The sequence below is a fragment of the Monodelphis domestica genome, chromosome 4 (assembly GCF_027887165.1).
Source record: "Monodelphis domestica isolate mMonDom1 chromosome 4, mMonDom1.pri, whole genome shotgun sequence".
NCBI classification, from domain to species: Eukaryota; Metazoa; Chordata; class Mammalia; order Didelphimorphia; family Didelphidae; genus Monodelphis; species Monodelphis domestica.
Genome location: NC_077230.1, coordinates 339,622,326 through 339,646,476, shown reverse-complemented (window position 1 = coordinate 339,646,476; position 24,151 = coordinate 339,622,326). Strand labels below are relative to the sequence as shown.

The 24,151-nt window shown below is 41.3% G+C and overlaps 1 protein-coding gene and 1 long non-coding RNA gene across 5 annotated transcripts in view; one reads left to right on the top strand and one right to left on the bottom strand.

The window, feature by feature from the left end:
- The window catches only part of AAMDC (adipogenesis associated Mth938 domain containing), a 123,460-nt gene extending 106,148 nt beyond the window's left edge, over window positions 1–17,312 (top strand). For all 4 annotated transcript variants that reach the window (XM_007490902.3, XM_007490901.3, XM_001363180.4 and 1 more), the window contains 2 exons: window positions 15,211–15,306; window positions 17,127–17,312. In XM_007490902.3, coding sequence (XP_007490964.2) covers window positions 15,211–15,306; window positions 17,127–17,267 — 237 coding nt within the window. In that variant the 3' untranslated portion in view covers window positions 17,268–17,312. The remainder of the gene's footprint in view (window positions 1–15,210; window positions 15,307–17,126) is intronic.
- On the bottom strand, window positions 1,457–21,008 carry LOC103105105 (uncharacterized). The gene is made up of 3 exons (XR_466247.3): window positions 20,306–21,008; window positions 5,149–17,690; window positions 1,457–3,518 (listed from the first exon to the last, which is right to left on the bottom strand). It is a non-coding gene; the product is annotated as an uncharacterized LOC103105105 (long non-coding RNA).
- Between the last annotated feature and the right edge of the window lie 3,143 nt (window positions 21,009–24,151).

Here is a 24,151-nt window from a genome sequence, read left to right as displayed (position 1 = left end):
AGATTACTAATTGATTGATATAGCATACCGCATGTTCAGTGATGGCAGTGATTGGCTCATACTCAGGTTTGGTCCTTAGGGAAACATATTCCATTGAATTGCCTTCCCAGCCATTCCTGCTTTCTCCATTGTATTAAGATAGTTTTTATTAATTTCTATTTATTAATGTCTACTTTTTATATTTAAGAGGAAAAGGAGTAATAAGGTTTTTTAGTAGGAGACCTCCTGCTGTGCCCCTTGTCAATTAGTGACCATTAGAAGGGTGTGGCCAAGGGGAGTTAGTCAGAGACTGTTGAAAAGGGCTTTTTGTCTCTGGATCCCTTGGAGAGAGGAGTGTGTGTGGCTTGATTTCTCTAGGACTGTGAGGAGACTGAGAAACAGATTTAAGGCCTAAACAGCCTTATTATCGATTAACTTGGGTAGATAAAGTAGATAGATAGTAGTTATATTATTAGACAGTGAGAATAAGAGAGTGAGAGCTTTGGCCTAGCAGAAGATACTGCCCTTTAGGCAAATAGATGTAGGGTTTTTTAGAGAAAATTTAGTTAAGATTGGGATCCTAGGTATAATTATAATCTATTATAAGATTACTTTCATTTTTCTCCCTATTTCTTTTCTGTATTTCATAGTAATAAACTAAGTGTTTTGTGTTTAATAAACTGCCCACTGGCTTTTGATCAAACTCCTGCCCAAAAAATTTAACCCTTGACATCTGGGGGAAATCCCCCCCCATCAGAATTAATGGAAAGAATATTGGTGCTTTTGATGTTTCTGATTTTTTCATAATAGTAATATTGTATATTTCTGTAGTTCTTTGGGAGACAGCTAGGTGGCACAGTGATAGCTCATGGAACTTGTAATCCTGAAGACCTATGTTTGATTCCTACAACAGACTTTTACTAGCTATGTTCCCTTTGGGCAAGGCCATTAATCTCTCTGAGCCTCAGTTACCTTATTGTAAAATGAGGATAATCATAGCACCCACCTCACAGGGTTAATTTGAAAATTAAAGGAAATAATTTGTGTAAAGTCCTTTGTAAACCTTAAAACCCTTTATGAATATTAGCTATTAATATTATCCTCATTTTGCAAATGAGGTGGCTGTGACTAGGGAAAGAGAAGTGACCTGCCTAAGGCTGCAGAACTCACCAATGGCACAGCCAAAGCAATGCTCTGTGGCCTAATGATTTGGACAAGGCCCTTCATTTCCTGGAATCTCAGCTCTTTCATCTATAAAGTAAAGGCTGGATGACCTTGGCAGTACCTTCCAGCTCTGACATCCCATGATGTTATTAATAAGACTGTGCATGTCCTGAAAAAAGAAAATTAAACTCAAATCCAGCTTGGGTCAGACCTTTTCTCGCCAAAAGGATACTCAAAGCAGGAGCCCAGACTGGTGAATCCTGTCTCCTGAAGTCAGGGAATAAGCATTTATGAAGTGCTTACTGTGGCCAGGAACTAGATTAAGTACTAAGCTGGGGATACAAAGAAAGGCAAAAAAAACCCTTCCCTCAAAGAGCTCACCTTCTAAAAGGAAAGACAGTATGCTAATAGACAGGCACTTACAAGAAATATACAGAGTAGATGGAAGACAGACTCAGAAAGGAAATCACTAGCATCTGAGGACACCAAGAAAAACCTCCTGCTGAAGGCAGGATTTGAGCTGACTCCTGAAGGAAGCCAGAGAAACTAAGAGATGAGGAGGGTGAACATTCTAGGTAGAAGGGCTAGCCAGGTCAGAAACCCAGAGACAGGATAGCCCAGCCTCCTGGGTGTGCCCATAACAAGGGAGGACCCAGAAAGGGAATGTCAGTCAGACTGAAATACCAAAGATTTCAAGAGAAAAACATAAAAGGCCAGTACACAAGCAGGTAAATCAATAGAGAGGCTCCTAAATGAAATCTTGAACGATAATTTAAAATTTTCTTAATAGATACTATAAGACAACAGAAGTGAGCCAACATGGGGGGCAGTGAGGTGGCTCTGGGGATCGAGAACCAGGCCTACAGACAGGAGGGCCTGGATTCAGATGTGACCTCCAGACCCTCCCAACTCTAGTCCTGGCTCTCAGGCATTTCCTAGCTGTGTGACCCTGGATATTTCACTTAACCCCCACTGCCTAGACCTTACTGCTCTTCTCCCTTGGAACCAATACATAGTATTGATTCTAAGACAGAAAGTAAGGATTTAAAGAAAGAAAGTGAATCAGTGCCTGAGGAAGTACAGAATCCTGAAGGAAATGAAGATTGAACAAACTTTTATTTCCACATGCCATAAAACTCCCCAGCATATTCCCATATGAATCCTCTATAATGTACATTCTCTGAAAATAAGTAAATAAAATGGCAATCAGTAGTGTGCACAGCCTTTCCTTTAATAGTTTATTAAAAAACTGAACCCCTATGCTTTTTAAGTTAGAACCAACATTGATCATTATTTTTATCTGATTTTTTTGACATTGAAATTTATCTTTATTTATACAGTTGTAGTAATTTTCCATATTGTCCTTTTGGTTCTGCTTTATGCACTATGCATCACTTCATGTAAATTTTCCTATGTTTTTAAAATTCATCCAATTTGTGATTTTTCATGTTGAAGTCATTATCTGTTACATTCATATACCACAGTTTGTTTAGAAAACCCAAATTCTGTGGGCACGTGTAATCATTGAGGGGGATATTTTGTTTTTTTGCTATTACAAATTGTGCTACTATAAATATTTCCTCTTTTTTTTAACCTTTACTTTCTGTCTTAGAAAGGACTATAAAACAGAAGATCAGGGATTAGGCAAATGGATTTAAGTGGCTTCCCTCAGGTCACCCAACCAGAAAATGTCTGAGGACAAATTTGAAACTTGGTCTCCCCCCTTACCCCCAATCCAGCTGACACTCTATTATTGTTCCACCTTGCTAACCCTATTGTAAGTATTTCTTCACATAGATATTGTAAGAGTAAAATAAAGGGTAAGAGAGAGAAAGGGGTAGGAGCCAAAACAAGAGCCAGAGCCCCAGCAGCCTGCCTACTGAAGCCTTAGCAAAGACCTCTCCTGGCATGGGATCAGCCCATTTATAGCCCAACCCATGCCAGGGCATAAGAAAAGGGAACCCTGGGAAGAATAGAGAATGCTGGGGGATATAGTACCCAGGGTACACTTTTTTTAAAAAATACATATTTATCCCCAGGATCCGTTGGGAGACCATTTTCCCCCATGGATCATTTTAAACATAACCAACTTATAACTCTAAAGATTTTTAACTAAAGTTACATACAGTATTGCAGTTTCTATGGGGAAATTACAATAATTTGGGGATAAGAGGAAAAGAAAGAGAAAAAGAACAAAAACCAATTAAGGGACAGTCCCCTTTGATATAAAAGTGTACATTCAAAACAAATGCATTCAACCCCCACAAAATTCAATTTAGCACATCCAAAAGTTCATGCAGGATCTTTTGGAGCAGCGTGTGGTCTCTGCAAGCATCTTCATGGCACCCTCTGTAAGCAGTTCACTTTTCTGGATTCTGGGAGGTAGAAAGTCTCTTATTTGAAAATTACACTCAAAAGAAATTAAAGTTTGCAAAATAGGATAATAGCACATTCCCCCGTGAGGAGGATATTGACAAACACAGAAATCACACAGGGATACATGGCTGAGGTATGAGGTATATGAATCATTGCCAAAGAAAAATATTTTTAAAATCACAAAAATCCAAATAAAGGAGAAGAAAGTAACTACTGGATAAAATTTAAAATATCTAAGTCTTACATGTAAAAATCCTAAGTAAGGAAAAATAAAATTATAACAAGTCTTTGAATCAGGGCCCAATTAAAATAATTTATGTCTGATAAGCCTGTAATAGCAATAATGCACTTACCCACTCAGCAGCCAGGACTACAGTAAATTGCCACAGTAGGGACACAATTTTTGAAGCAGATGAGAAATATCATTCCCTGGTCTGATCTTTACTCATCTCTCAGGGATGGGAGACCCAGAATGTTGGGTACTTGATAGAAAGTATGGTATAAGGAGTGTGGCACAAGGAGTCCTGAGTCTAACATGTCAAAAAGCCACAACCTCGAGTCTCACACAAGATTTAGGTCCTCTTGTACTGGCGCAGAATCTCAGTAATTCCACCAGGACTGGTTTTCTCTTTAACCTGTGTGCTTATTTGACTCTTTGCAGACTAAGTCTATGCTTCCTTGGCACTATACAGATGAAGTCTGTGCACCTTTGTGATCTCTTCATTTGGAATCTGACACATTCAGCAAGGAAAATCCCATAATATTTAAACAATCAGTGGCAGGTTTCCATAGTCTAAAGCTTTTGGGTATGCATTTACATTTAGGGCTAATGGACATTTTAAGCTTACACCAGTGTAAAATCAAAAAATCTTTTTAATACAGGTGACATGTGCTTCAAGTACAAAAAATGGGAGAAAGAAAAAAGGAAAACCCAAATACTATATTGCACATGCAAGGAAAAATAATAATAATAATATTTTAAAAATCAAAAATATATAGCTTACAATCAGTGGCACACAGTGTCAGCCAAGGAGAGGTAGAATACAAAGGTTTCTCACCCCTAAAATGAGATCCATTTCCTTTTAATTTAGCTATGATCCACAGTGTGAGTGCAAATGATTTTTATGAAGTAACAGCTTTATAAAATAATAGTACAATAGGCAATGCACATTCAAAGAAAGAACAAAAATTCTCAAAATTCACAGTACATCAGTTTATCTAAAGGTTACTAATACAAGTTTTGTCCAACTAATTTATGGATGGTTATAAAGGTATTTTCCCAGGTTCAAGTAGATGACAGTACAAATAACAATAGTGCAACAGAATATATATTCAGTAGCAAAAATATAATAGCTGAAAATGACATAGAGTAATAGCAATATGTGTATATATACTTAAAAACAAAATTAAATCTCAAAGGAAACAATCAGTAAAATACAACAAGTATGATAGGATATAGTTAATCATTATCTACAGAAGGTACTCTCTTTACATGGGAGCAATGGATACAAGAGTCCTTTTCTCCAATTTTAATAGCTGTTGGAGTAGTTAACAGGACTTGGAATGGACTGTCACAGTCAGACTGAGTTGCCCCAGTATGTTGTAAGTACTTTATGTAAACTTTGTTACCTGGGTGCAAGTCAGGGAGTGAGAATTCTATAGGACCTGCTTGTGTAGCAACACTGGATTCATGGAGTTCTTGCAATTTGGTCTGCAAATCCCATATCGATGAGGCAATTGAAGTATCTCCGCCTAATAACAATGCATTTGCAGGAGAGAAAGGCTTAGCTTGGAGGATGTTCAAAAAGCATCTCAAGTGGTGAGATGTGTAAATTTCCTCTGGGCCTGGTTCTAAGATAAAATGGGGCCAGAGGGAGAATTTCAGGCCATTTTAAATGAGTCTCAGTGCGCACTTTTCCAATCATAGTTTTAAGTTCTCTATTCATTCTTTCAACTTGGCCTGAGCTCTGGGGATGTTATGGTACATGGAATTTAAGAGTTATCCCCAAACATGAAAAAATTTGAGACAGGATCGAATTGGTAAAATGAGTTCCTCTATCCAAATCAATGCATGCTGGCAAGCTATAGTAAGGAATAATTTCTTTTAAAAGCACTTTCACAAAAAAACCCCGCTGTGGCTTGAGCAGTAGGAAATGCTTCAGGCTATCTGGTCAGCTGATTTACTATAGCCAGACAAAATTTATACTGTTCAGCTTTTGGCATAGTGATAAAGTCAATTTGCAGGTATTCAGAAAGTATGTAAGACAGACGATGCATACCAAAAGCTTTGCCATGAAAAGCTTGCTGATTAAATGCTTAGCAGGTATGGTAGGCTCTATACACTTTAGAGGCTATTGTAGTTATGCCAGAGGCTATCCATACTTTTTTAACAGAGTTCTTAATGCCCTAGGCACCAAAATGACTATCTTTGTGAATGGAGTGACAAATTTGGTGATAAAACTCCTAGGGAGCAGGGATTTCCCTTCAAATGATACCCATACTCCAGTTATCTTTTTGGACTCAAATTTTTGCTTCCATTTTTCCACTTCTTTTTTCATTATAGGAAAGGGAGAGATTTAAGTCATCAGTAGTTGACAATGTTAAAATTAACTCAGGCCCTTCTAATGTCCCTAGCTTTGCAGCAGTATCTCCTTGGTCATTCCCCATGGAGACAGGGCCAGTTCCACATGTATGGGCAGAGAAATTAACTACAGCTAGAGCTTAAGGGAGCCAGAGGGTAGAAAGAACTTCATTAATAATTTCTGCATTAGCTATACATTTTCCAGCTAATGTTAAAAATCCCCTTTGAAGCCAAAGCATGCCCACTGCATGACACATTATTATGAATGCATATCTAGAATCTGTGTAAATTGTTTCCTTCTTATCTTTGGCAATTATACAGGCATGTTTTAGAGCTATAAGTTTTGCACCTTGAGCACTTATGTTTGAGGGTAGTGAAGCTGACCACAGAATGGCAAATTCTGTAACTACAGCAGCTCCTGTGTAGCATATGCCATCCTTCATAAAAGAAGAACCATCAGGAAATAATATGAGGTCTGGATTGTTTAAAGGAGTTTCCAGTAGATTATTTTAAGGTTTTTCAGCCATGGACATTGTAAAAATAATAATCACTGAATTAATTATTGATTATAAACTGATTTGATACTTTGCTTGCTGTGCTTACAAAGTATCTTCAGTTTATATTAGCAAAGTGAAGCTCATAAGTGAACTTCTTTTCAGGGCCAGGCTCAAGGACACTAAGGAGACTCTTGTTATATAAAAATAAACTATTTATTGAGACTATAAGGATAAAAAAAGATTTCTGGCTCTAAGGGATTCTAACTCCACCCAAATAAAATTCCCTGGTTCCACAAGGAAGTGCTTCTCCTGTTTCCACAGGCTACACTGATCCTTCCTGATCTGACTAACCCAAATTTTCACTATTCTACAATAAACTAAACACTATTATCCTTATACTTCTTAACTTTGTCTCCAAATTATCAAAATAACAAAGGCTAGCTGACTGAGCTTCAGCAAAAATGAAGTTAGGTCTCTGAGCCTTAGCAGATTCAGAGTCCAAACCAAAGATCAGGTCTTTCTTTGGTCTTCTCAGATAGAAAACCAATTTATGAAACAGCAATAGATAGTCACTAGTGTTTCCCAAGTTGGAAAAGGAAAATCACTTTGCTCCTTCAGATTTTTCTCTCCTTTCCTTCTACCTCAGAAAGTGAAAAGAGGGAGAAAAGTTGTCACCTCTTCCCAGCACTCTGAGAGGGAGTGTAACTACTAATCCCTCAGTGTAACTGCCACTCCCAGAGACCAACTGCTGCAGAAAAACCATTAAAACCTCTCCTACATGCTGTCAACATTTGAAATTGACACTCTATCTTAGATCTAATTCAAACTCCAATTCTTTCTCAAGCTAGTTTCTCTACTTATCTCTAAACTAATATAACAAGACCCAATTTCTAATATCATCCTTATAATTTCCCTCCTTCAAGTATATGGAAGAGATAAAAAATCTCTTCCATATGCTCACTATTCTATGTAATTCTAAAGCTATATCTAACATTATTATTATATCCCCCCCCCAAATAGTCTTAATCTTACAGTTATCTTATCCTATTCTTATTGCTACACCATGCTAACCTGCACTAGGGTTATAAATCAAAGAAAAGAAAATTTCAATGAAAACAAATAATCAGTGAAAACATACTTGCACAAATGCAAGTGCAAAACATACAATTACAGAAATTCAAAATTCAAAATACAAAATTCAAACGTTTGAAAAACTTTTTGGACAATAAAATATAGTTACAAAAACATTAAAGATTCACAACTGTGCAAAGGTTCTCCTGAAACTGGTAAATCGGGAATCAAGGTTACAGGATTTAGAACTGCACAGAATTTTAATGTAATATTTTCATTATTCAACAAAGTTACCTCATACCTTGTAATTCTCTGATCAGAAAATGCCTGTGTTCTATGTTGTAGTAACAATGCTTAGACTTCATGTGGACACATTACAGTTAGAGAGCATCCCAATACTAAATCAGCAGATTTACTCACTAGCAAGGCTATGGCAGCTATGCCTCTAAGACATGGTGGTGCTCCTGAAGCTACTGGGTCCAGCTGGGCCAAATAATAAGCAAATAATAAGCAACTGGGCCTGAGCAGGTCCCAAAGTTTGAGTTAAAACACCTGAAACTACCCCTCTCCGTTCATGTACATACAAAGTAAATGGGGGGGGGATCCTCTACTCACTACATACGAGGTCCTGCTCAGCATAGTAGGTCACTCAGGGTACTACTGTGAGGGGGTGCAGCAGGCAGTGAGGGAGCTAGGGGAGACACAGGGCTGTAGGCGAGAATGGGAGCACAGCCAGTGTGCTCCTGCGGGTGGGATAAGGTTTTTCCCGGTTGAGGGATACTCTGTGACAAAGGAGGGGGGAACCAAGAGGTGGGGAGAAAGTGAAGTAATGGAAGCGAGTGGGTCATGTATTCCTTTTGCTAGATGACTCCCCACTGCTTCTGGTGAGTCCTACCATCTAGCAGGCCCAGCCATCCATAGGGGAACTACACAGTCTCCCGGAGGGCCAGAATTTCAGGCCCCACCTGGTTCAGTACCCCCTGCCATCCCATCCCCTCCTCTCTCCAAGGATCTAAGGGGAAAAGGGCAGAGGTCCAAATTTTCTGTAGTTTCTTCAGTGCTGAGAGTGGGTGTAGAGCTCTCCCTACCTATGTGTAGGAGAGAGGGAGGGGAATAAGAGGAGGAGGGAAGGCTGCAGACACAGTGTCTTTAGGGGTGCGTCCTCAGTGAATTCCAAGGTCCCAGGTAGGTGGAGAACTGCCTGGAGATCTGAAGAGTGTCCAGCCACTGTTTCCCTCGATTGGCAGACCGGTCACAAGGGGAAGTCAGCCCCTGAGATAGAAGTGTACTGGGGCAAATAGCAGATAGGAACAGGACATTAATACAATAGCAGTGAACATCACACATTTGCATTTGGGTATCTTAACCAACAGACTTCATCTTCAGAATCATCTTCTTACAGGAACAGATCCCTTCCTGAGTTGTTTGCAGAGCTGGTATGTGATATTTCTGTTAAAGAATATCCCATTGCAAAATACACATTAACTATAACATCTATAAACACTGGAGTAACAATATCTTACAGATGTATTTCCTTACCCCAGAGGCTGGGGAAATCAAGAAAGCTGTGAGCTATCTTTCCAAGCTCAAGAACCAAACTTCAACTGTGGTAAATTAAGGCTACAAATATATGCCATCTAGGATTAAATTCCACCTATTTCTCAAAGCATGTTCCTAACAATTTGAGAATTCCCAATTATTAGGGTTGTTTGAGGAAATGGAAACTTTAATATCACAATTTGCATTATGTGCTGATCATGGGAATTGTCAAGAAGTAAGAAAGCCCTGAAAGGGAAATATCTCCAAGTCACAAAAGAGACACCAAGCAAGGCTGTCACTTGCCATTGTTGTTCCACTCGAGGATGGTCAGGAAAATTCAGTCCAAAGTGAGCCTTGGGCTGCCTTCTCTATAACCATCCTAGGACTTTTTATCTCCTTAGAGCACTTGCCACTGGGTCCCAGAAGCCTTCTTTTTCCTTAAAAGACAAGTTTTCCCCCATTTCAGCTGAGAGAAATTTTGCTTATCAGCAATCCACAAACAAATCTCCATACCCCCAAACAAGCCTTTAATATCCCTACAAGGCTGAACCCTCAATTATTTTCATGTATTTACACATCAGGTGTAGTCACATGAGTGCTGAATTAAGTAGTTCCCTATAAATCAGGGCTGTATCATCTTCTGGACCTAGGCCGTCTGAAAGACCAAGACAAGGTCATGCAGGAATCACTTTAGGGTAACTGTCCAGAGAATTTAAAGAATCCTGTGTGATTTTCCCACATACATCACTTTATATATTATCCCTAAGTTAAAGAGCCAATTATGAGAGCAGAACATTCATCTGTTCTCTTTCACCCTCTCTCTCTCCCTCTCTGTTCCTTCAAAACCCTCTGCTTAAAAAGCAGAACACACCATCCATTCTTCCTTTACAAACCCATATACTAAAGCTTTATGGACTTTAAATCAAAGTCCCTTTCTTCCAAATTCAAACCCAACATACCTCCCCACTTTCTCTACCATGCTTTTACCATCATAAGTCAAACAACCAGCCCCCTGGTATCACTTCAATTGCTAATTAGTAACCCCAAAGAATTCTGATTTGAAAAGATTACATCATTGAACAGTCTTTTGCATAGAGCTCAACCATTATAAATTTCAGTTCATAGTACAAATTGGTAGACTGAGGTAACAAAATATATGGTAGGGTCGGGTTTACAATAAGGTTTTGTTTACATCCAAATAATACTTAAACACATTTTAGCAGCCACTGACATAACAATCATAAATTTCTGAGCAAGCATTTTCACATATATGTCATTTTTAACACCCTACCTATTCTTTGGCTATTGCCCAAGTATATTTATACAGATCAAACTGTAATCAAAATATCAACCAACAATCCCAGAACTCGCATGAGGTAACTTTATCAATTAAATATTACTCAACTCATTTTATCATCCTGGACCTGGAATGTTTGTAGTGAGATTCCACAGCTGCAAACAAGCTTTTTGGTTAGACAGGGCTGGCAATATCTGCTTGCTTGAGCACCTTAAACCCTCCGTTTCTACAATTAAGATATACTCATCTTTAAGTTCTATCACACAGCGGTTGTTAACTCTTTGAAGCCCCTATGTCAGTTCATAATTTTATAAGCACTTCTTTATCCTTCCTGGGTGCAAGGAAGGGGTTAATAGCTTCTGAGCAATTTTATCCCAAGGCTGCTGGCCTTGACTTAGATTTTATTACTTAGCAACCCTGGCCCATCCTTCTTTAACCAGTGACTAGCTTACTGCAATTTAAAATTTTGAATTTATCAAACCTCTTTCATAATAATTTACTCTCAGTGAATTTTAGTTTGAACTCCACAACTTCCAAATAACTTTGATTAAGTTCTTTAGCAATCTTTCAGTGTGTAACCAAACTGAAGTACAAAGCATTTAGATCCTTCATTTTAGTTTTCTTTTAGCTCAAAATATTGCTACATACTTGATTAAATCCCAATTTATAATTTGTTATATCATAATATCAACTAGTATCTCTATTCATTACTCTCATTGAAATGGAGCACTTCATAAAATGAATCCAGACACTCCAAAATCCAATTATTAACTTATATAGTTAGGTTATAAGATAAGAAGTTGTTTCCTTTCACATGTACTTAATCACCTTTCCCTAGCTACATGTTACCCGGCATTCCAGCCTGACCTCTCTGATATATCTGAAGCTAGACTGTATTTAATCCTCATGACAAGCCCTCTCGATTACAGGGCTGGTTGAATTTGTCTTGTTAAGGCCATACAGCTATATGTCATATACCCTTAACCTATTTAGGTGGAAAACTGAATCCTCTTCATAATATAACGTATACATATCTAGCATTTATTCAGCATTACTAATTTCCAGCATTTGACATCTGAATACATACATGTTCATTTCTAGATTACAAATTCCTTCCTATGCATTTTGCACATTTAAAAACAATTCATATAACCTTGATCATTTAAAAATTTCCCCTTTTGTAAAATATCAGTTTTTAGCATTTATCTCATTAATCCCGTGCACAGATTAACTAACAAAAAACTCTTTGTGTGGAATATAATTTCTTGCTGCTATTTCTGACAGCACATACATTAAAATAAATGTGATTTGAAGGATTCCCAAATTCAAATTCTAGAATAAGTTCTTTTCAACAACATAACTTTTTCTGAATGACTTTTACATCTATAAAGTAGTCAGTACAATTTCTGTCCATACAGAATAAACTTTCCTCTCTGCATCAGACTTGCTATCAATCACATTTACACAATTCTCAAATTCACTGAAATCATTATGCATTGCAAGGTTTAACAAAGCAAACTTCTAATCAGGAGTTTTGTTGTAATATATTACATTTGTACCATATGAAAACCATTAGCAATCCACCCAAGTTGAGAATTAATTTTAAATGTAAGTTTCTAAGTGTGGAGTAAGAATCTCCCTTTTCTGCTCAGAATTTTCTCTCTTCCGCTCCTTTGGGGGCCCATCCAAAGGGAGAAGGAGGGAAAAATCATTGAACGGGTAATTGCACTCTCTCTCCCGCCCTGAAGCCTGCTTCAGGAGCAGGCACAGTGTTACTTCATCATAGCCTGCCTGATTGGAACGCAGGCAGAGGGAGCAGGGGTGCAAAATCTATTCTCCTTTGTGACCCTGCATCCCAAACTCCCCCCCTTTTTCCCCCATTAATCCAGCCACAACAAAGACTCAAAGAACCCTATAAGACACCCTCTCCCACACATCCACATACCTGTGTCCAAATACAGAAAGATACACGAGACAAACAGCAAAAGCCAGAAGACAAACAACAGAGACACGGACACGTAAACTACCCCGATTCTAGGAGCTGATCTTAAGATCTCATTTCTTGGCATGTACTTGTAAGGACCGTAAAACCAAACAGGCTGATTTTCTATTATTGAGACCAAGAAGTTGCAAGGAAAGGGTTAACAACTGCCCAAAGCAGCTAGGTTTTAATCAGGAAAGAAACCTGACCTTCAGCTTCCTTCAGCTGCTTGACTGCTTCACTTCAGCTTCCTTTGGCGGCCAGCGGCAGTAAAGAAAGAAACCTGATACCAGCAATTACTCATCAGTGGCCAGCTCCCTTCGGCTGTCTCCAGATTCCTTCCACTGCCTCCAGCTATCTGTCAGGGGCAAGCAGCCAGTGGCTGGCCACCTGATCCCTCCGTGTGGCAAAAAAAACCTCAGTGTGTCTAAAAATCACCTAGAGATCGTGGGGCTTCCCCCAGTCTCTCCTAGGAGTGCAATATCTTCCCAAAAAGGGGACTGAAAAACCCCTTTCCCAACAGAGACTCGAACTCTGTCCACAGGGAACTGGAATTCCCAAAAGTGCCAGGGTACCTGACAGGGACGCAAAATCCCGTGCTCAGGGCCTGACAACTAGACGGAGACTTGAACTACCGTGCTCAGGGGCCTCGAACACCCTGAAAGTTCCAAGTGTGGGATGTGCCCCGGACTGTATTCCTTCCCCACCCCTGGCCACAAACGCTACATTCGGTCACCATTCGCACACACAGCCACACCACACTCAGCTCACCTGAAGGCAGTGCCTTAGGCCCTCCTGTCCTGGGGGTTCCAAGGTGGGGCATACAGGCGAGCCCCTAAATGTTAAGGTCCGGGAATTCACCCACCACCAAGGAAGACCATGGACAATGCAAACAGGCAGAGAAAGGCCATTTATTGAACTGATACACGCATCAGTGGGAACCTCTGCCATCAGAGTTCCAATTTCCCTACTGAAGATTTAGTCTTAAATACTTTTCAGCATGAATAATTCCCCTGTTGCATGCCCTTGTTGGAAAGTTGCTTTTTGCACCTGGGGTCTTGGTGCTGAAGTTTATCAGGGACCTTGGACAGGTCCCAGCCAGGGCCTTGGCTAGGTTTGAAGTTTATCTGTCTGTAGCGAGGCCTTGGCCAGGTTTGAAGTTTATCTGTCTATAGCGGGGCCTTGGCATTTTTCCTGGCTGAATTTCTCAGGGCAATTTTCAATTTAGATCTCCCTCACCACCAAGAGTGTTGGTACATTATTCTAAGGGCAATAAGGAGGTTTAGGATTATAAATTTGGCAGCTGTATGTGGAAGATGGACTAGAGAAGATACAGTAAAGTCTAGAATCCAGCAGACCAATTAAGAAGCTATTACAATAATCTAGTCAAGAGTGAGCAAGGGCTAGAACTAGAGGGGAAGGGGAAGAGGAGAAATGAGGGATGTCTATATATAAAGATATGAAGATAGAAGTGAGAGATTTGAATTATAGAGTTATCAGAGTAGTTATTAACCTCCACTGGTTATGGAGGGTATGAAGAAGAGTTGAGGATGACTATGGTTGAAACCAGACTAAAGCATTGGTGGTGCCCTTGACAGAAATAAAGATTTAGGAATAGAAGAGGGTTTAGTGGAGAATGATAGAGTCCTGTTTTTGACATTATGAATTTGAGATACCTGTGGGACATCCAGGTAAAGATGTATGTCCATCTGGCAGTTAGCAATTGGATTAGAGCTTGGGAGAAATATTAGGGCATACATAGATTTTTGGAGTTATCTTCATAGAGTAAATTATTGAACTCATGGGACCTTATGAAATCTCTAAGACAGAATATAGAGGAAAGAAAATTAGACCCATAACAGAATCCTGGAGATATACCTACCCAGAAGGGAGTAGAAATGGATGGTGATCCAGCAAGGAGCTTGAGAAGAACCAGTTAGAGAGGTAGTAGAAGACCCAGGAGAAACAAATATCACAAAGCCCCAGGAAAGAGAAATTATAATAAAGAAAGAAATAATTAGCAATGTTAAAGAAGACTAGAGGAGTTTAGATTTATTCTGTGTATCTCTGAAGTCTAGAACTTTGAAGGCTATGTAGTAAGTTCAGGGAAGCAATATTTAGCCCAGTGAGCTAAGAGAACTTGTTAACATTTGTCTAACTATAGAATGAGCTTCCTAATGAGAAAGTGAGCTTTTCATCCTTTTTGGTATTTGGGCAGAGACTGAAAGATCACTTCTTCAGACTGTTGTAGAAGGTATTCATGTATCAGGTAAGGGTTCTTTAAGATCCCTTATGACTGTGCGATTCAATACAATTTATCTCAAGGTTCAGACTTATTCTATTAATTCCCTTTCCCTGGTAGTCCAGAGTACTCCGGCCTCAAAATATTTGAATTATTTTTCCTTAAGTGTACATTTTATACTTAGCCACATTCTTGCTATGATTGAAAATTCTCTGGCAGTTAAGAAAGTCAAAATATGAGTTACCTGATATATGGGAAGACAATGATTTCACAGAATCATAAAGTAGATTTAAGAAATTATCTTCCTCATATGTCTATCTTTGGGCAAGACTGCATTGTCCCTGTCAGGTGAAAACTGATCTGTTTTTAAGGTCCTTCAAACAAGGAGATTTTTATATCATGCCACAAGAATTCCATTTGCAAAGGAAGGATAAAGAAACTAGTGTCCTGGGCACATAGTAAACTTTTTGTTTCCAAATTCAGCATTCCCCAGGTGTGCAGCCTGCAGATGTGGAAGAAGTAGCCAAGAAGGGGGTCCAAACCCTTGTAATTGGCCGTGGAATGAGTGAAGCATTGAAGGTGCGTATTGGACAGAGTGATACAACTCATGGCAGTGATCTCCTCGACCTACTCTTTCCCCAATTTTCTGTTACTGTGGTTTTTGTTGCTTTGTGAATACTCTATCTCAAGGTCCCCGAACCAATACGATCTCATTTAGGTATACAGGGTTATCAGAAATAGGATCAGTGCCTGGATCCTCTCTCGTCCATAGTACTATTCCATCTCTGAGTCTTAGATTTCTCTGTTCCCAGGAAGAGTCTAATCCTAGTATTCCCAAACCATCGTACTTGTCATTGCTCAGCTTTAAACACTTTCATAGTGCTTTTTGTACAGGCTCTTATAGTGCTCCACTTGAGACCTTCCCCAGAAAGGCATAGTCAGGAAGGAGGGAGAAAACAGGAGAACGTTCACATCTATAAAGAACTGCCCCCCCCCCCAGTTTCCCTTTTTAAATAGAAAATTTTCAAAACACTATTGAAAGGTGAATAGAGGCAAGCTTTATTCCAGTTGTCCAACAATAGGAAATAGCTCCCATTTCTGTGGTATTTTTTTTCCCACAGAGTAGTAAGGTATGTAGTTCAAATGTTTTCATCCCCATTTAATGATGAAAAAACAGGCTCAGAGAGGTTAAGTTGCTTGTCCACAGTTGCTAAGAATTTTCAGACCTATAACTATCCTTCTATAACTATACTTTGGTGCTTTTTTACCATGGTCTGCAACTCATCTTTTATGACACAAATACATCTAATGTATTATATATTATAATAATATCATATATTCATCCAGGGCAGACCCTTGGCAACAGACAAAACAATTGTGACTCATTCTTTTATACATTGGCTAAATGAGAACCAAATACAAGATCTGACTTTATTTTCTCACTCAGGTGAACTATCTAGAAAAACTTCAGTTTGCTTCTTTTAAGCACTAAGCCTTTAATTAAAAAAAAAATTTATTTCGGATGTTCTCCATCATGTTCTTCATGGCTAGAGGCTGGACCACTGGAGTACACCTTTGGGCAAGTCCTGCTCACCTGAAAGACCTCAGGACAGTTCCACATGCCTTTTGTCAGAAGACCAGGCTTACCAAACACATGTGGTTGACCACTAAAGGGAGAATCACATTTTGGCCAGTCATTTATGAACCCAGCTACAAAATGCTTGAGATTTGTGACAGACAGTTGTGGAACTGCCCTTTCTAGTAAAGTCACATGTATAGAAGCACTGGATGGAATCTTTTCTCATGTCAAATATAGTTAGTAGTAGTACCATTCATATGGTATATTGAATAGAACCGAAGCCTTTCTTGATGATTTGTGATCATTTTTGTGAACATCAGTCTTTCCGGCCCAATAATCCATTGCTGCTCTCAGAGTTGAGGCTGCCCCTACACTAAATGGCCCCATCCATTTAGATGTTTGTTTTCAGTGTTTATCATTTGGGCACTGTATCAGAGGTGGCTTTGTTATTGCTGTCGGTGCTTCTGAGTAGCCTGAATGTTGCCTCTGATTTATTCCTTCTAATCTGCTGCAGGCTGGAAACTGAGATTCACAACAGCTGGTAGAATTATTTTTAAAACAAGGGTAAGTATATAGACTGGAGCAGGAGTCTCTCATGAAATAGACTTCAAAACATCTATTTTAGCTCTTTAGACACCCTTTTGCCATCCTCCTGGGTTTCCAGCTATATTCCAGATAGTCAGAGTTGCTAGATGAATGATGTTCCCACGAATGAGGTGTGAGTGGTGTCCTTGTGTTTCCAATCAGTAATGAGAAGGTAGTTAATAGACTAGCTGGCTCTTTAAATTCAAGCTTTCTTCTCTGTTCATCTCCTTCCCAGGTGCCAGCATCCACTGTGGACTACCTCAAGAAACAAGGAATAAATGTACTAGTCCTTCAGACAGAACAGGCTGTGAAAGAATATAATGCTCTAGCTGCTCAAGGAGTCAGAGTGGGAGGCGTCTTCCATTCTACCTGCTGATGCCACCACCCCAACTTAGAGAAAAATAAAATGATGATTCATGAATATGACTTATCACTTACATCTGCACCTTTCACCCCAGTCAGTCATTAAACACTTATTAGACACCGACTGTGTGCCAAGCACTGTACTAAATGCTGGAGATAAAAATATAAAAAAGAAAGACATTTCCTGTCCACAAAGAGCTTACAGTCTAATGGTGGAAGACAACCCACAAAAGGAAAAAGGGTTAGGAAGGAAAGGTATCTAATGAAGAAGGATGATGGAGAAATCTCAAGGAGTGCATCCAGGTGGGAAATTAAAGGCCTGGGCACCTCCTTCGTGGAGCTGTCCAGTCAGAGGGAGGGAGGCCAGGCTGATGAGATCTTCCCAGGCTGTGAGGTTCCTGGTGCACAAAGGGAAAGTCCTGAGGCCTGCAGCCTGCTGGGAAACAAAGAGGTCTAAGTAAGCCATTTGATACTTCTGACTGTCTACTCCTAGAGTAGTTTCTCTTCCCACAATCTCCATAAGACTACTTTCCCTCCTCTTTTTAATTTAGAATATTTTTCTATGGTTACATGATTCATGATTCCCCTCCCTTTGCTCTCCCCTCCCAAAGCCAACAAGCAGTTCCCCTGGGTTATACATGTATCATTGTTCAAAATCTATTTTTGCAGCATCGAGATTCTTTAACAACATCAAAACCCTAATCACAACCCCATCACATTATGTGATCCATCACATATTTTTCTAATGTATTTCTGGTTCCACAGTTCTTTCCCCAAGTTGCTCAGAATTGTCCTGGATCACTGCATTACCACCAATGTGGGAGTCCATTACATTTGATTGTGCCACAGTGTATCAGTCTCTGTGTACAATGTTTTCCTGGTTCTGCTCCTCTCACTCTGCATCACTTCCTGGAGGTTGTTCCAGTCTCCATGGAATTCCTCCACTTTATTATTCCTTTGAGCACAATAGTATTCCATCACCAACATATACCACAATTTGTTCAGCCATTCCCCAATTGAAGAGCATCCCCTCATTTTCCAATTTTGGGCCACCACAAAGAGCACAGCTATGAATATTCTTGTATAAGTCTTTTTGTCCATTATCTCTTTGGGGTACAGACCCAGCAGTGCTATGGCTGGATCAAAGGGCAGACAGTCTTTTATCACCCTTTGGGCATAGTTCCAAATTGCCCTCCTGAATGGTTGGATCAATTCACAACTCCACCAGCAGTGCATTAATGCCCCCACTTTGCCACATCCCCTCCAGCATTCATTACTTTCCATAGCTGTCATGTTAGCTAATCTGCTGGGTGTGAGGTGGTAGGTCAGAATTATTTTGATGTGCATTTCTCTAATCGGGAGGGATTTAAAACACTTTTTCATGTGATTATTGATAGTTTTGATTTCTTCAAGTGAAAACTGCCTATTCATGTCCCTTGACCATTTATAAGACTCCTTTTTTGTACCTTCCCACCACTTTGCTTATGGGCCTCCCACAGCCTATGCTTAGTGTGCTCCAAAGTCTGCCATAGGCTCTCTTTATCTTTCAACATTCCTCTAATGATGTCATTAATACCTTACTTATTAAAGGCTGTGTGCTAAATGTAAATACTTTCTTAATGGCTTAAGGGCATTATTATGCACATTACTTATTATGGGTCCATCAATCCAGTGATTCCCTCAAGGATTGTGTCTGGGCCTCTGGACTAAATGACCTCAGGCTGCTATCTCCAGGCTTTTCCTGAGCTTGTTTCTGCCTCCACTGCCTGCTGGACATCTTCCACTTGTCACCCTGTTGGTACCTCAAACTTCCGAATCCGAATTTATCATCTTTATCCCTAGGTCAGCATCTTCCCCCAGTTTCCCAATGTTGTCAGGAACCCATAATAGAAATGTTCACTTCTGCCTTCCTCCCCCTCTCCAGCTCATTCATCCCTTCCTCTCACCAGTTGTGTGTGTGTGTGGGGGGAGGGGGGATCACCTTCCCTCCGGACTCTCTGAATAGGCTCCTACCTCACCTCCTCACCCATATGCTCTCCCCTTCTCAGTATCCCTTTCCCACAACAGTCACGGTCATTCTCCCCACAGCGAGGCCTGACTCTCACTTTTCCATCACTTCCCTTTTGTTCTCCTCCGGGCAAATGAACCTACAGCCTCTTTCCCAAAAGGGTTTCCTGCTATCTCGGCAATATGGCTTCAAACTTCCTTCTCCAGAGTGCTCAGGAATCTCCCGATTGCCGGATCTTCTGGTGCCTCTGTAGCTTTGCCACTTGATCAAACCTTATCCTGGATACCCTCTCATCTATTGGTTTTCGTGGCGCTGCTTTCTCCTGGTTCTTTCGCCTCTGTTTTTGTTCCTTTGCTTCTGTAGCGTCTGACGGTTCACAATCCCATTTGGAGTTTTCTTGGCAAGGATACTGGAGCGGTTGGCCATTTCCTTTCCAGCTCCTTTTACAGAGCAGAAAATTGAGGCAAACAAGAAGAAGTGACAGCGTCACAGCCAGTAAATTTCTAAGACTGGATTTGAACTCCGATCTTCCTGACTCCCGGCCTGGCACTTTCTCCACTGCACTACCTAGCCACCCCTATCTCTCTATTTACTCCTAATTCTCCTTTGCTGACTCTTCTCTCCCGATATGCCTACTAACAGTGCGTGTGTGCAGAGGTTCTTGTCCTGGCTCTAGTTCGCTTTCCTTTTTCTCTCCTCTCTTTGGGTAATTACACCAAGGCTGTGGGTTCATTTACTATCGCTGCGCTGGCGATTCCTAGATCTAGAGAATCGGTCCTAGTCTCTCTTCCGAGGAAAAGGCATTTGTCACCAGTTGCCTTTTGGACCGCTCCAACTGGATCCCCCCCTGGGTACCGCACGCTCCCCACAGCTCACTGTCTTTCCCAGACCTCCCTGCTGCTGCTGAGGGCAGCCGCACGTATCCAATTAGCAGCCATTTCTGGCTCTTCCTCCCCTCGTCCCATTCTCCCATCCCCTTTATGTCCTCTTCTCTCCCCTCACACTCATTGCTTCTGGCCGGACTATGGCGACGGCTATCTCACCCGTCCGTCCTCTAATGGTGTCTCCAGCTCAAGAGCTCCAAAGGTTGACCCTCCCTCCGAACTCAAATGCAAACTCCTCAGACGTTTCAAGTTCGGCACATCCTGGCCGCCCATACCTCTTCAGCCTTTGCCCAGGCTCTGCCGCTTCCCCGAAGGCTCGCTCGCCTCAGATGACCCCGGGCTCTACTAGCGGCTAGCGCCTTCCTTGCTGAGACTCCCCGGGCTCTCCTCTTTATCTACTTTCTATTTCTTTAGTTGGTTGTTTACCGATTGCCTCCCTCGTGCCAAGTGCGTACCAAGGTGAAAGAACCTTTGCCGCCATGGATGGGTGAATGTCTCGCGCTCAGGAGTTCTGGGCTTCTGTGTGTAGCCTTTACCAGTCGGACCTCTGAAGTACGTTTTGCATCCTTGTGGGGAGCGCTCCGGGGAGAAGAAAGGGGAAAGCCAGTCGGGTGACAAACAGAAGAAGGCAAAGCCTCGGTGCCAATACGGAGCGGAATCAGGCCTGTTACCTGCCCGCACCCTGCCAGCTTTTAAAAAAAGATGACTATGAGTTTCCCTAGTGCAGAAGCTTCTTAACTTTTCTCCTGCACGTCTGATAGCGCCCGACGTAGAGTGTGTAATCCTCACGGTACTTCGGGACTTCTCTCCTGGAGTGCGGTTTTCCCCCACGAACCCACTCACGGACGATAGAGATGGCCAGGATTTTCGGGGCCAGAATTTTTGCCGGGTTAGTTTCTTATCAACAGCTATGGGGGCGGGACTGGAATTGGGGCAGCAGTGCCTAGTCCACCGCTATTCCTGGGGCTCAGGGTCCCGAGCTGTCCCCAGCAGATTCCGGGATCATCATTTCGATCCTCCGATCTGACAAATCAAACCAAGAACATACTTGTTGCCCAGATGATGAGGCGCTCGACATTAAGAAGAGCAGAGTTAGAAGAAATATGAGAGTTGGCTTTTAAGTAGGTAGAAAGGAAATTGGTGGGGAGGGGCAGGAGGGGGCAGGCAGGCAAGCTGAGTGACTCAATGGATAGAGAGCCAGGCCTGGAGAGAGGAGGTCCTAGGTTCGAATCTAGCCTCAGACTTCCCAGCTGTGTGACCCTGGGCAAGTCACTTAACCCCCATTGCCTAACCTTACCACTCTTCTGCCTTGAACCAATACAGAGTATTTATTCTAAGATGGAAAGTAATGAGTTTTGGGGGGTTTGTTTTTAATGAAAAGAAATGGGGAATTAGCCTTGTTCTGAGTCTCTGAGGACAGATTGCAAAGTGGCAAAAATAGAATAAGTATAAGGGAAAAAAAGAAGTATAAATATAAGAAATAAGAATAAAAATAAAGAATAAATATAAGAAAAAAATTAGAATAGATAACTTCCTAACAATAAGAGCTCTCCAAAAATAGAGCTACTATAACTGAAGATGGGATAAGTTTTTATTCACTTAGAAAAATGAACAATATGGCAGCATGTTTTACATGACAGTGCATACATAATATACAGTAATATATGTAATATACAATATAGTTTATATATGTATGTAAATAAAGTACAAATTGAATTGTTTGCCAACTCTGGGAGGGGGCAGGAGGAGGAAGAAGGTAGACAATTTGGATCATGTAACTTTGGAAAACTTATGTGGAAATTTGTTATTACATGTAATTGGTAAAACAATTAAACTAAAAATTTTTAAAAGATAAAGATTTATTTTTTTAAAAGTTTAGCTATTAGGGGCATCTGAGTGGCTCAGTGGATTAAGAACTAGGCCCAGAGATGGAAGGTCCTGGGTTCAAATCTGTCCTCAAACACTTCCTAGCTGTGTGACCCTGGGCAAGTCACTTCAACCCTTACCTCTCTTCTGCCTTGGAACCAATACACAGTGTTAATTCTAAGACAGAAGGTAAGGGTTGTTTTTTGAGTTTTTTTAAAGTTTAGCCACAAAAAGGAGGAGAGCTATAAAATGATAAGTAGCAGAGATGGTTTGATTAAGTGAAGTTTAGGGTTTTTTTTAAAGGGTGGGAGAGTTATAGGCATATTTGTAGGCAACAGAAAAACAGCCAGTAGAGAGAGAGATTGAAGATTAGTGAGGCAGAGGTGATGATAAGGGGTAATCTGCTGGAGAAGATGGAATAGAATGGAATAGAAGATGATTGTAAGGGGCAACTAGGTGACTCAGTGGATAGAGATTCAGGTCTAGAGATAGGAGGTCCTGGATTCAAATTTGGCCTCAGACAGTTCTCAACTGGGTGACTCTGGGCAAGGCACATAACCCCATTTGCCCAGCCCTTCCCAATCTTCTGCCTAGGAATCAATAGCTGCAATTCATTCTAACAAGGAAGGTAAGGGTTTTTTGTTTTGTTTTGTTTTAAAAGGTGATTGCAGAGGAGTATGCCTTGGTGAGGAGATCACTTCTTCATGTAAGAGAAGGGTAAAGGAAATAGCCGGGAAAGACACCCGAGTGATGTGAAATGAGAAGAAAAGGAGAAAAGGGAACAAGCAACCTCGATTATTTCAGCAAAATATTAGGCTGAAAGGGACAGGGTAAGGGATGCTCCTAGAAGCCTAAGGAGAGATGGAGAGATTTGGAAAAACTGTTGTGAGGAATTACATTTTGCAGTGAGGGCTCTGTTGAGTGTATGAGACATAAATTTATAGTAACCTAGTCCGCATGGTTTCACGATCTCTTTCTGTTCTGCTCAGCAGGACGTAAATAGAAGTGAAGACTTTAGATCCAAGGCTGGGCTGGACCAGTGAGAGAGTAAAGGCAGGAGTAGAGAGCAAAAGCATGAGAGCTGTGCTGGTGGGCTGCATGCAACCCACAACAACCCAAAGTAATTGGGAAATATTTCACACAAAACAAAACAATAAAATAAGATGATATGAAGGGGGGGGGCCAGGGATCCTCAATCTGGTTTAAGGGGCCCCCTTCTATTTTGGTGTGACACTGGTGTAAAGAGAATCGTCTAGAATCGAACTGGTTCTCCAAGGGATGGAGAGGAGGAAAGGGGGAGAGAGGGCGGCCAGTGCCTACTGGGGAAAGCCTGGGAGAAACCTAGTGAGGATAATCTGTAGACCTCCTGATGGGGTCGCTTGCTGCTAAATCCGTTTTCTTGTGTTACTTGCATATGCAGATATCACTCGGACACGTGCATTACCCGGTTCTCCTGGTCTGTTGGCCATTGTTGGCATTCATTAAGCATCCGCTGTGTTAAGCTCCGGGGACTTGTCCTCGGGGGAGGAACTTGTATTGCTGACGCCTGCGGGGGCCTCAGAAGTCCCAGCTATTAAAGTTTCCGCCTTCGCTCAGCTTTAGGACGCCCAGTCCCTCCTGGGAAAGGTGGGCGCCCGAAGGTGATTCCGTGGGAGGCCCGGCTATTCCTCCTTGTTCAGTGTTGCGCTCTCTTGTGCCTGAACTGCGGGTCACAGCTGATTTGCAAGAGACTTAAACATCCTAAAGCCCAAGAAGGAATGTCACTTGGGCTTCTCTGGAGATCGATCCCTCTGTAAAAGGGGCGCAGGCAGGCGGAGGCATCCAGAGCCGAGGCATCCAGAGCCTGGGAATCCCGAGCGTTGTGGGCCCGGGTTAGTGTGTCAGGAGAGAGACCCTGACTGTGAAGAGCTCCAAGCCAAGGGGGAGGGGCTCTCCACAATGGGACTTTCTGAGCGGAGCTGGAGCAGAGGAGAGTACAGGATGCACAGAGGGGAATCTCTGCTGGAGGAGAAGCTCGTGATCCACACCAGAAGCATTCTGAGCCTTCTGAATGGGGATGTTGAGCGTCAAGGCACTTCTGCCTAATGAAAGCCTTGGCTGAAAGGTGACTGAACAATTCTTTTCTGGGAGACAGAGGAT